Raw genomic sequence first — 13,977 nt, 5'->3', positions numbered from 1 at the left:
TCGAAGGAAGCATGGTGGGTTACGTTGATTTTCGAAAAAAAAGGAATAAATAATAAAATATTTTAATCAAATAAAATTCATCCGTAAATCAGTATGAAATGGTGAGTTAAATGTAATAACCTGACCACCCGCCAAATTGGTGACAAAATATCGAGCATCCCGCTGCCACTATTCAAATTTGATGTTTCTGTTTCTTTATGACTCACAAAAACAGAAACTATATATAAAAGGCATTTCTATAACAGCGATTGACTTAATATAAAAGTATTTATTAAAACAAGTATAGCTTTAAATATATAAATTTTCTGCATTAAAATTTAATATTAAAAAGATACCGATTATAAATAATGTTAATTTTTTTGTTGTGAATAGCAATATATAAAAAGGTCAATCCTCGTCATATTTACATAAATAATTTTTAAAATGTAAATAAATAATAAATAATATTTTGTTTGATTTGGGAGAAAAATTAATATAATTTGCTTATATTATTTTTGTATATTTAATTAAAAACAATAGTTTAGAGTATTAATCTCTTTCTTACCTAATCGATTTCTGATTTCAAATTTAGTTTATAAGGTTATATCTCTTTTGAAAAAAAATAAATTCTACAACACATCAGATATAGATTCATGACATGCATTACACTCCTTATGGAAATTGTCTATATCTCAATAAGGGGTGTTGCTCCCTCCACCACCACAGCCTTCTCCCTCCACTTCCCCTTTACTATTTTGCCCCTCAGTAAAATTTTATTTTTAGAATTATTGTTTTTTAATTTTACTCATTTATAACATATTTCACTGATAACCTACGTAGTTCCTTGTATGAGTAAAATATTTTTCTGCAAAGCTCAGTGATCGTGAAAAGAATTATCAAGCAATCTTCCTCTTGCTTTCGGTGCAGTACGTGGTGCAGTGCGTTTGTGGTGTAATGTGCTTGTCATGGTTCCTCTCCAGGTACGTAGTCATAATCCTTCCAATAATCCTAAACCCTAAACCCTTCCAATAATCCTTCCAATAATTTTTCCAATAATCCTTTAACCCTAAAACGTAAAATGAAAACGAAGCCTAAACGGATGACATCCTTCAACGGATGTCAACATCCGTTTAAGGCAAAACGGATGTCGACATCCGTTTCGCCTTAAACGGATGTTGACATCCGTTGAAGGATGTCATCCGTTTAAGCTTTGTTTTAATTTTATGTTTCTGTTATTATTTTATTAGATATTTTAATATTTTGATTTATTATTTTTGAATATCTTTTTAATGTATTTTAATAATGTATATTTATATTAGTTTATATTTAAATATTTAAATATTAAAATAATAAAATAATAAAAATAAAAAATTTTAACTTTAAGGATATAATTGGAATTAAAGATAATTGGGGAGGTGGAGGGAGAAGGCTGTGGAGGTGAAGGGAGCAACACCCCTCAATAAGAGATAAAATAAAATTAATTTATGTTTATAAGTTAACACATTCGGCCAATTTGTTAATATTGAGTTAATTAAGGGTATTAATGTCGGCTGGTCCATCCAGTTTCAACCCATCTCACATTTGACTTCTATAAATGAATCGAGTTGACCAATTTCACATAAAAAATACGGATTAATATTTCTAATCACATGAACCTGTTTATTTATTAATATTGTATTTTAAATTAACAATTATAAGACATTGTATTCAAAGAAAAAAAAACTAATTCAAACACAATAAATAAAATATTCAATTAAAACAAAATAACAATAATATCTTTTTAATATTAAATTTTTTGGTTGTAATTATTAAACTTTTTTATTAAAAATAGAAGTATTACTAATCATAAATTCACACATTTATTTAAATGTTTAATTAATAATTTTTACTTTTATACACAATTATTAAAAATAATTATTATTATTTCATGAAATTTTTGTTTTTCTATTTAATATTAAAATCATCTATATTTTTTTATAATTTAAATTTATGAACTATCAGGCGAGCCGCCCAGTCGGCGTTGGCAGTTAAACTTCGCTCTCTTCTAATGTGATATCGGAGGCCAAGAGCTTTGTTCAGCCTCTTATAAAGATTAGAAAAGATAAAATAATATTTGAAAATAAAAACTCCTAAAATCGGTAAGAATAACATTCCAAAATTTGGTCTCAATAATTCAAAGGATTGGAGTGGTGGCTCTGGAAAGAAGAAGAGAAAACAGAGTCCTCAACCATTCACAACTGTTAGTGCGTACATTCACCTATCACTGCTTTCATTAACTTTTTATCAAATAATTTCATTTTTATTTTAAATGAATATAACGATTTTATAGAATAATGTATTCACAACTAAGTTATTAATGAAGTAACAACCTTTCCAAAAAAATTAAGTACGACCAAGCTTAATAGTAAAATATTCAATGAAGATATGAATTAAATTAGTCAATGAAGAGTTCTATAATATTGGGACTCATCTTTGATGCTAAAATACAACATATTGTCACCTTTGATAAAAAAATCGTAAGACAAGATAAGCATGATTATAGTTTTCTCAATTTTTAATTGTTGAATTAACAAGATAATAAACCATCAAATTAAAAGCACCACACGAATAACAAAATAAATTGTCAAATTTAAACAATATAATGAGAAGCTTCACTTTCTACCAAGGTCTGATATCAGTCAGTATTACATGTAACAACATACCGTATGATTTTTGTCACTGTGGAGTTCAAGTAAATCCTGTTTTATCAGTAGGAAGAACCTAAAATTGAAGTTTCCCATGGGATCCTACTTCTTTCGCTGCTTTGACACTTTCCATTGCCTAATTAAATATGCAATGCCCTCCTTTAACGCTGCCTTCCTTCCTTCCTTTGAATTCCACATCTCCGGTATTGGGTATCTACCACTAGGATTGTATTCATTTAACTCCATCAGAGCTGTAGTCACAGCTCGATAGACCTCATCACCAAACTCATTCTTCAAATATCTCAGCTTTTCATCTTCTTCATCTAAAATTTCCTGTATAACACATCCAACATAAGTTAGATCGTTATCCATGTAGGAGCATCAGAAAAAGAAAAAGAAAAAGAAAAAACCGACAAACTATGTGCACAAAAACATGAGTCGCATCTTACCCTGCCATATGATCTTTCTACACAATATCTACATCGTACCATATCTTTTTAAAATTAGAAAATATTTTATCTTAATTATATTATTTTGTTCTCTTAAGTATAAGTTAGACAAATCATCTTGATCCGTCCTCTTCAATTGTATACAAAATACTTAAAAAAGAAGCTACAATGTAATATCTATAATTATAACCGGTAATTATATGTAAACGTTACAGAACATTACTTGCAGAACAAATAACAATGAACAAAGGTATCCAACCTCCTTGTTATGACATGGTATTAAACAAGTTCAGATCTAGTCTTGTTCACTAGTTTGTTCATTCCTCCGATTAAATATGTTTTTCATTTCTAACTTAAATGTATACATATTTCGTCTCTGCACTTTATAAAAATAAGGTAAAACATCCTCTCAAGCAAGTGTCATACGAAGTGTTTACCATGTCACAATCAGAACTCCACAATAGACTATAATATAATGTTTTACTTGACTTTCATAGAATGCAAGGATAAAATAAGTATATATTTAGTTTAGAGACAAAATACAATTTTTGAAAATAATTTGAGACAAAATACATATTTAACCCTTCTTTCCACATTTTCAGTGAGGCCAGTGGTTTCTCGATGTGACCTATTCTTAGCACATGATTTGTGGTTCTTGTTTGCTTTGCAGTTTCTGTATGTAGTTCCTATTCTCATTTGTGATCCTTGTTCGTGTTGCAGTTTCTGTATGTGGTTCCTATTCTCATTTGTGATTTGAGATTCTTGTTCGTGTTGCGGTTTCTTGTTAAAGAATTTTGGATACTTGTATGAACGGGTTAACCTTTTTGTAACAATGGTATTAGAGTTCTGCTGCGAACATCAATGTCTCGAGTTCGAACATCATTGAGACTCCTACTCCCACGAAGGAGTCCCGAATTCACCAGGTGTCAGCCTGTGAAGGAGGGGCGTCTGTTAAGAAATTTTGGATCCTTGTATGAACAGGTTAACCTTGTCGTAACATTTCTGTTTGTGCTCAGGGTCCCTGATCTCAATCTTGATTTGTGGTGTACCCATTTGCGTTGCAGTTTCTGTTTGTGCTCACAGTCCCTATTCTCAATAGTGATTAATGGATGCCATTCTCTCGATTCTCTATTTGTGCTTGTAGTTTCTATTCTCACTCATGGTCACTGCTCTTAATCGTCATTCTTGTTCATAGTCATTGTTCTAGCATGTAATTTGGATTCTCAACCTTCTTCAACATAGTTTGTTTCGTCTTCACATTTCTTTTTCACAGTTTTCCTTGTTTTGTTGTGACCGTGCTACTTGATGATCGCAACAAATTTAGTTAAAGGAAAGAAATATGGGGTCAACTAGATGGGCTTTCCAGGCTACCGACAGATCAAGTAACCTTTGATGCTTGGGAAGTAAAAGATGATCAAATTATCTCTTAGATTCTCAAAACTATTAAATCCACGAATGGTCAATATTTTGGGCTCTTTCTCAACTGCTCAACTAACTTGTGAATATTTACAATAAATTTACAATCAGGACAACACAACCAAGCATTTTCAATTGAAGATATAACTAACCAATTACATACAAAGTAATTTGTCCATTCAAGAGCGTTATTCCGACTTTCTGAATTTGTGGACAAATCACTCTACCATATTATAAATAACCAATTACATACGAAGTTTGAGACTGTTAGCAATGCCTTGCTTGATAGGAATCTTGTTCCTTCTTCGGATGCATGAGTTGGTCAACTTCTGAGGAAAGAAAAACATTTTCTTACCTAAGGATTCATGAGTCATGATGTTGTCTTTCTAGAATCTATAACAATAGCATATGTAACCCAAAGTTAAGGCAAAGGTTGTGATATGTGACGGGTCCAATGTTTTTTCCTGCAAACAGTTTGGACATCCGCCTCATAACTACAGTAAGAAGTTTTCATTACTTCAAATAGTAGGGTCATCAGTCATACATATCTCAAACTGCCTCACGCATCCCCCACGAAAATAAAAAAGGTCACAACAAGCATTTCATATAGTACCACTAACAAGACTTGTCCTCCTAACCATGATGCATCTAATAATGGTATTATACAACCTAAAACAATCCAACAAATGGTTACTGGCAACTCTTTCGGCATTGGGCATCCATGGTGAGTCTTCTCACATCTCTCATCCATGGTTTCTTAATTGTGGTGCATCCAATCATGTGGCAAGTTTCACATAGTACTTGCACATTGTATATTTCTTATCATGGTAATCAAAAAAATTCAAATTGTTGATGTGGTGGTGACATAAACTCTTACTTTCAAAATGTGCTCGTATCACCTAGCCATGCTTCTAACTACATGTTTGTTGTTCAATCAGTTGACAATAATTGTAATGTTAACTTTTCCAACGACCAATTATTGGATAAGGTGAAAGCAAATGTTAGAAGATGGAGAGTTTACGAGAGAAGGAATAAAACATTAAATGCCTAACTGCCTTAGCAGTTAGGAAGGGCGGGGTTATTGGCTGTATAAATAGAAAATAAACAATTGTAGATGGTTGTTGATTGTTTTGATTGTAGTTCTAACAGGATTTGTCATCCTGAGGGGGGAGGTTGGGCTCTCTACCATGGAGGTTATGCTCCCAAACCATTCTTTGTAAAGAGATTTCTATCGCTGTCAATAATAGAACCCATTCTTTCATTACATTTTCTACCTACTGTTTGTGTTCTTAGTTAGGTTCCAAACCCAGGAACCTAACAGCAAAGGGGCCCAAAGTGGTCCTTTGCATTATTTTCTTGGCCTTGAGGTTCATTCTACATCCAAAGGTACATATCTCCATTCGCATTAATATAACACATTTAAAATATCTATGGTTGGCATCCAATTATCTAATCCAATGGATACTCTAGAAATTGATGTCAAATATCACTATGATGAAGGTGTTTTTTGTCAAACATTTTAATATATCAATAAATTTGTTTGACTATTACACAACCTGATATATTGTTTGTCGTTCAACAAGTGAGTCACTTAATGCATTCTCCTCGTCCACACTTGGCAGTAATACTTTGTATAATTCACTGCTAGGAAGAAACCTCTTAACGTGATTTCTTCTTTCGCATTGACACAACTCTTAAATTGATCGATTATAGTGATATCGGGCTGGGTGTTCTGTTACTGGATAATGGGTTATTGGTTGATGCCTTTTTTAGCCCCTTGTTGATCTAACAGAATAATAAGAAAGCAAGCACGAATCTCTAAATTGTCTACTAAATCAGAGTATTGTGTCAAGTTCAATGCTTGTTCTAAAATTCTTTGGCTTTGTGGCCTGTTGGCTAAACTTCAATTTCCTCAAGTAGATCCGACACCACTTCAGATTGACAACACACGTACTATTCAGATTGCTGCAAATCCAATGTTCCATGAACAAACCAAGTATATTATAGTACATTGTCTCTTTATTCATGAGGCTTATGATAACCATATTATATCAATCTCTTACATCAATACTCACTTTCAGGAACACACCAAACACACTGAAGTAGATTGTCAATTTACTCGTAAGGCTTATGATAACCATATTATATCAATCTATCACATCAATATTTAGTTTCAGGTTGCAAATAATCTCACCAAGGCTTCCTCACTCCAGATATTATTAGTTCCTTGTAAGCAAATTGATGTTCTTTGACCAGTTGCATCAATTTGGAGGTGGATGTGAATATATCTCCTTAATCATATTATTTTATTTTCATAAAAATAGGCTAGACAAACCACGAATGGATTGGTTATCTTCTATTCTACTTAATAATATTCTTAACATAGACTAGCACAAATCAAACAATAGAATATTAGGATATTTATAATTATGAAAAGTAATTACATCTAACCATTGTTTATAAAACTAATAACAATGAACGAAGGTGTCAAACCTTCTCCCCACAGTTTTAAATATTATGAAAGGATGCAATGAATTTTTGAAGTGCTACTAGCTAGGCTAATGAAGCCATCAGGTAGCTTCCGCTATTAAAATGACCACATGAAAAGTTCTACGGATAAAAATATATGGTTTCAATTTGAAGACGTAATCAGTGTACCTTAGCCTTTCCTCCTTCCTTATCTGTTAAAACTTTAAATGGATGCCAGCTTGGATCTCTAAGATATGCCTCGTATTGTGAGCACAACTCCAATGCTCTCACATCCGCTTCATCATCAGAAAATTTTCTCCTAGCTGCTCCCACAAAGGGTTTTTCATCGAGCTCCCCCATTCTTTTAACACCAATAGTAGCCCGATTACTGTGTGACTTCCTCAGCCACTGTGAACAAGAATATTATATTACACACAGAGAATACAAACATAAAGACATCCATCGCAGTAACAATAAGTAACATAACAAACTAGACGAACCATAGAACATATTTGCTAAAAAGGTTAAGCATCATACCAATTTTATAGACAATGGATTTGACCTAACTCTACCATTTTTTTTCAGAAATGCTAAACAATGTGGATTTCCATCATATCCATTAGACACCAACACACATATACTCATTTGACAAAGGGCCAATAAGCAACCACATGATTCAAAGAAGATAATACCATTGAAAAACTGAAATTAAGAAGTATTGAAACACAAGTTAACCCACGGTAGGTGTAGCTTGTGCATCGCAAATACATGGATAGGAGATGAGTTTAAGTCCATTGCAGCTAATCACCAATATCATTCTGAATATGATACAAATTATAAGACTATAATGATAATAGGCAGACTGCTAAACATGAAACAGTATGCAGTGATTAATATACAACCAGTTGTATGTCAATTAAAATATTCAAGACAAGCCTTACATTTGTTCACAATTTTACCACGAAATTTAGACAAATAAAAGCCCTCCCTCCCAGTTAGTAAAATGATTAATCGGAAGAGACCTTTCAATCAAATGACTAAAGTTCAAATAACATCAAACACATACATTTATGCTTAGAAAAAGACATACAAGTATTAACTCCTTGCGAGCATCTTGCAACTCGTCATTGGTTTTCCGTTCTCTGACAACAAGAGCTTGTTGAAGATCTTCGTGTTCTTTCAACTCATCTTCCTTATCTTCAAGTTCCACTTTAATTTCATCCAATTTTTTTTGCTCCTCGTAGTCGTCCTCTACTAATTGTTTCATGACCTCCAGAGCTCCCTTCAACCGTTGAATTTCCAATTCCAATGTTTGTTTGGCATCGAGTTTTTTCTGCAGTTGAAGAATCTTTTTATGCATTTTCTGCTTTTCTTTCTGCATTTCAAACACAAAAATGACTCTGTCAAATCTTATTTGGATACATACAGAGGAACTAAATTAATTACAGGTACAATGAAGAACATTCAATCAGTGCCTTGTGTTCTTCTGCCAAATGCAACACTCTCTCATCCGCCTTGTTTTGCTCCATCATTGCCATATCATTCTGCAATAAATGAATCACTCTTCAAATTACTTAAATAAATGCAGCATTATTTGCACTTCGCAAAAAAAGAAAGAAAAACCTGCCAATATCCATAATTTTAAGCAGCCAAAAATGATTACGTTTCTCTTTTCAAGGTCAAGTTTTTTTCTCTCATTCTCATTTTGCACTTGACATCTCTGAAGATCCTTCTCACGGTCCTCTAGTATTTTCCTCTGAGCACGCAGATCCAATCTGGCCTTTTCATGGGCCACATAAATTGTCTCCCAATTTTGTCGGGTTTCTTGCCGCATCTTTTTCATTTCTTATTGAACAATGAAACACGAAGGTACCAAGAAAGATTAGAAAATTTTCACTTCAAAATAAAACAAAAAGTAGGCTATCAGGAAAAGTAGATATGATCACAACCTGATTGTTTCACCTTTCAACACAGAAACAAACAATAAGTTATGAGGAAAAAAGCAGAAGCGAAAAATAGGAATGTAAACAATTCACTTCAAACTTCAACGTACCATTGTTATATGATTCAATCATTGCTTCTTTCTCATTCATGACCCTGTTCAGGGCCACATTAACATCATCATATTTGCTGGATACTTGTTCCAATTTCTCATGTTTCACTTTCAAGGTATTAGTTAAATCAAAGACAAGCAGTGAAGTTTTCCTTTTCTCCTCTGCTTGTTTTTCAGAAACAGATTGCAAATCTCCATTCTTCTTAAGGTAATCACCGATTATAGTATTGGAATGGTAGTCATCATCACGGGCTATCCATCCATACAGTTTATTACCTCGGTTGCGTGAAATATAGTAATCTCTCTTACCACAGTGTTCTGCCTCAAAACTTCTTTCAAAGTTCATTGCATTGGTGAAACCCTCCCAGTCTTTGGAGAACTCTACAATCGCAAAGCCTGAATGTCCATATCGGTTCCATAATGGATGAACTCTCATGGGATGAAATCCCTTCCGAGTAAACTCATCTCTTAGATTGGCACCACTTTCACCAACACGCCTTCCGTCTTTAAATTCAGTGACAATGTTTCCAACAACACCAACCCAAGGCCAGACAAATAGATGTTCTTTGGCAACATTTTCAGATTTATTTTCAACATTTCCAATGCTTACTGGTCTATCATTGACAACATTTTCAGATTTATCATGCACAACCTTTCCTGCTCCATCAAGGATGGCATTCCTTGGCCTATCATCAGCAACTTTTTCAGATCTATTATCGACACCAAGATGTCTTTCAATGTATAATTGAAGAGCAGAGTGCTTAGCTAACTCTTTTATCCTCATGGTCCGTGAGTACCTTTCAAATCTCACCGCATGCTTCAAAAGCTCACTCAACGAGTAATCATTCTCCCGGCAAAAGGGACACCTATATGATGACTTGGAGATTTCGAGTTTATAGTAACCATCCTTCAAATCTTTATAATACTCGCGTTCATAGTATTCGAAGTCAGACTCCCGGACTCGTCCTGATTTACCAGACATCTGCAGATGAGAAATTTAAGATTAACCACATGCATTTAACCATTACAACTCACCCTTACTTGTACATTTCCAACTCTATCATTTCTCAAGAGTTTACCAACATGACTAGCCAACTTGAGAGCAAAAGATATTCCATATGGCAACCAATTCAATCAAAGTGATATTGAACAACCATATAATATCTATCTTACAACACCCATGAACAAGATTGTCCAAGCATAATTAAGATCAACACAATCACTCCATCCAACAGATATACACACTAAACCGCCATATCAATGTTAACCAGTTCATAAGCACAAACATGTTGTATTTGAATTACTTAAAACAGCCATTAACTTCTCAATTACATTCCAATATTTTGTAAACGCATGATCATTATACTATCTCTGCATCACAAGCTATCAATCTATCTCACCAGCATCATTGATTCATATCATAACCAATCATATACAGATCTAGAATTAATTCAGCAAAATTATAACATCTATAATATTCATGCATCTCCAAACATAATCAACCAAGTTCATTATCAAAATATAAATGTCAATGTACAAACAATTTTATTTAGTATCCATAGCACTCATTCAACTGCAGATTTATTATTACCCAAAATGGCAAGCAGATTAACAAAGCTAAACCAAATGTTACACTTATTGTCCCATCATATAAACACACCTAACAACTTATAATAATTAACAAACTCAACCAAATGCAGTATTATAGTATCAAGTGATTTCATATCATTTACAAGTTTAAACACCCAGCTACATTAGACTAAATTTGCATTATAACTGCTTTATTTATCCAACCATTTTCTTGTACTTAAAATTACCCAACAAGTAATTTACTAGAGCTACAAATCATTAAAAATGTGTTTTTAAAATCTGCACAACGGATAATAGCAACATCAACTATCTTCAATGGTTATTGTGCATCCTAACACATAATAATGAATGACATAACCCGCAATTCCAGCATATACAGATCGAATACATCCAAATGTATATAACAACCCATATGATATTAAGATTGATCATACCCCCTTTAACACTCCAATTTGACGTAACCAACCAACATTCATACACAATGTATAAATCATACCATCAATTTACTTTTCTAACATCAATCCTGCAATTATTTTTCAGCAAGGACAGCAAGGCTTTATACCAATATCCATAATAGCAACCGATAAGCATTTTATGCAATTTTTCCAGCCATTACAGCAGGTATATTATGCCATATTTACAATAATTACAGCGAGTATTTTATATTATTTTTACAGCAATTACAGCAAGTATATTCTGCAGATTTTTAACCCAAAACAGCTAAACTTTAAAATTCCAAACAGCATTTTCGTTCAATCAGCAAACAGCAGGTTTCTGATACAATATTTTCATTCAAACAGCAACATTTTCTGGTGCAAAAACTTTAAAACAGCAACATTTTTTCTGAGCAGAAACAGGGTAAAAACAGCAGCATTTTCATGGCAGAAACAAAGTAAAAACAACAGCATTTTTCATGGCAGAAACAAATTAAAACAGCAGCATTTTTCATGACAGAAACAAAGTAAAACAGCAACCATTTTTCTGCAGAATTTTATTTTAACACAGCAAGGAATTTGTAGAATTTATAACAGCTAACAGCAAGCGCTTTTTGGAGCAACCAGCAAATGAATTGGGTGCAATACAGCATCCAGAACAGTACCAAACAGCAAGGTTTTCTGGTGCAGAAACAATAATTAAAACAGTGTGAAAACAACAATTAAACATAGGCATTCCTCTTATGTCCCATTTCGAAAATTCCAACGTATACAACGCTCTCTTTTTTTTTCTAATCAAATAAAAAACGCAGGGCACACTCATTTACATTCTCATGGAATATATCACATAATATACCATTATCATTTCCAGAACCCAGATTCTAAACAATTTAATCTCAATCACTGAACATTCTAACGTTCGAATCAAAAGGCATGACTTTTTATAAACTGGACAAGTGTATAACCTTCAAAAAACATCAATATCACAAATCAAGAATCAAAGAGAGAATTTCAGGTTTTTCTTTTACAGATACACACCCATATAATAAAACAGATTCAAATTAGCTCCCCATACCTTTTCCGATTTCTTCCCTTACTCCAAAATCCTACTTTCGCTTTCCATCTGTCTCCAAATTCTAACATCTCCTCTCTGATATACCACCACTCCCTCTCTCGGTGTTTCTCACTCCTTCATCTCAAACGATTATGGAATGCTCTTTACTCTCACTCACGCCGCAACCCTCACTTTCGCCCCTCTATGGTTTTTAAGAAAAAAAGAAAACAAAAGAGAAAAGCCAGGGGAGAAGAGAGAAACGAGAAAATAGAATAGAAGAGTAGAAGGAAAATGAGCCTCCTGACTCTGTCTATACCCCAAAAAATTTAAAACCGCAGCAATTAAAAATAACACCAGTTTTGCTCCCAGCTAGATTGAACACAAGGTCACACCAACAAGCACACACACATAACCACCAAACCTTTAATTTTATTTTCTTTTACATATTAAAATCCTCGGGTCTTACACTCATCAATATATTTCCCATGTTGCATGAGGCCAACTCGCAGAGTGCAAATAACACGTTTCACTGTTTTTCTATTCTCACTCACTCTCAAAGGCTTAAAACTAAACTAGCAGAATTTTCCAAGCAAGACGAAAGCCTACAATGCTACTATACCTTGAGCTGGTAGCAACAACAGTTTTTGGCAAAGGAGTCGACGAATTCTGACGTGGATCAAAGCTGAAGACCAGATGATGAAATCAAGAGAAGATATCAGAAGAGGAATGCAGAAATAGAAGATGAAACCCTTAATCCTGTCATGACAAACAAATTTTTGCTTACAGTAGAAAACTACAGAAAATCAACAACACTACAATGACGGAAACATCCTTACCTTGGCTCCACCACAGACACAGAAATATTAGGGATTGTAGCTGAAAACGAAAGAAAGTTAGTAAAGGTGAAAGAGAAAAAGGGGTTTTCGTTTGATTTGTTGCACCACAACTTCTGCTATGAGAATCGCCTTCTTTTGGAACTACCACTCCATTTCTTTACTTTATTTTAAAATAATAAAAAAAAGGATAATAATGATTATGTAAAATCATTAATAATAGCTTATATTTTATGTGGTATTAAAAGATTGTAAGTAATATAAAACTTCAAATATTTGCCCATTTTCTTTCTTTTTTTTAATGAGGAAATTCAAGTTAATAATTTGTATTCAAAGGAAAACAAAAGCTTCAGTTTAAAACCAAAGTACAATTTAACTCAAATTCAAAATAAAAATCTGTTGTTTCCTGTTTCTCTCTCGTGAATTAAACATAACATTAACTTTTTATTTCATTATGTTGCTTAAATTAAACTGACCAATAAAATAAAACTCTGCTTAATCCGAACCATAATTCATTCGAGAAGACACATTGGAAGTTAAAACCTTCTTTTAACCCCGTCAATTGGGGACCCCTAAAAGGGGTGTTTTTCTCAAATGTGGTCTAAAACGGACCATTACCGTTAATTTCTTTATAAAGAGAATGGTATGTTTTTAGATTATCATTATTCCAGATAATAGAGACAAAAGAACTTACTAATTTGAGGAACAACAGAAAGTGCACACAAAGTGTTATTTCAAGCACAGATGATCAAATTTTCAATATTATGAAATTTGAAAATCTGAATTGAAAAAAAAAAAAAAACCAAACAGTCTGATTTCAAAACCATGGTCAAACAAAGCATTAGATGCATGGATGGTATTCATACATTTAATTTAATCCTTGCTTTGTGCACTAAACTAACTTATTTTTTCAAGCAAAATGATAATTGTATTCTTATAATTCAATCTTAATCTTATTGTATTCTTTACTCAAATAAATATAAGAGTTTTTTATAAAACTTACACTTTTATTAATG

At 33.0% G+C, this 13,977-nt stretch overlaps 1 protein-coding gene across 4 annotated transcripts; it reads right to left on the bottom strand.

The window, feature by feature from the left end:
* Positions 1-2,587: 2,587 nt before the first annotated feature.
* On the bottom strand, positions 2,588-13,025 carry LOC124825169 (factor of DNA methylation 4-like). 4 transcript variants are annotated; one of them, XM_088093185.1, is made up of 8 exons: positions 12,965-13,025; positions 12,748-12,810; positions 9,051-10,032; positions 8,625-8,842; positions 8,473-8,541; positions 8,088-8,372; positions 7,187-7,405; positions 2,588-2,996 (listed from the first exon to the last, which is right to left on the bottom strand). In XM_088093185.1, exons 3-8 carry the CDS (start codon positions 10,030-10,032, stop codon positions 2,766-2,768), a joined length of 2,004 nt encoding a protein of 667 aa, XP_087949311.1. In that variant the 5' UTR covers positions 12,748-12,810; positions 12,965-13,025; the 3' UTR covers positions 2,588-2,765. The 4 variants fall into 4 exon arrangements, with proteins under 4 accessions (XP_087949311.1, XP_087949310.1, XP_047153670.1 ...); XM_088093184.1 differs by lacking the exon at positions 12,965-13,025 and having other exon boundaries at positions 12,748-12,887; XM_047297714.2 differs by lacking the exon at positions 12,965-13,025 and having other exon boundaries at positions 8,661-8,842; positions 12,748-12,887.
* Positions 13,026-13,977: the final 952 nt, after the last annotated feature.

The sequence above is a fragment of the Vigna umbellata genome, chromosome 6 (assembly GCF_029865625.1).
Source record: "Vigna umbellata cultivar VRB3 chromosome 6, Vumbellata_1.0, whole genome shotgun sequence".
Lineage (NCBI taxonomy): Eukaryota > Viridiplantae > Streptophyta > Magnoliopsida > Fabales > Fabaceae > Vigna > Vigna umbellata.
Note: the sequence above shows the minus strand (reverse complement) of the source record. Positions and strands in the feature narration are given on the sequence as shown.

Excerpts from the sequence above, each read along its gene's own strand:
- LOC124825169 (XM_088093185.1), bottom strand. The coding sequence starts at position 10,032 with ATGTCTGGTAAATCAGGACGAGTCCGGGAGTCTGACTTCGAATACTAT. Across the intron at positions 8,542-8,624 it reads GCTTAAAATTATGGATATTG|AATGATATGGCAATGATGGA; the intron begins GCAGGTTTTTCT and ends CATTTATTGCAG. Across the intron at positions 8,373-8,472 it reads ATTTGGCAGAAGAACACAAG|AAAGAAAAGCAGAAAATGCA; the intron begins GCACTGATTGAA and ends TTTGAAATGCAG.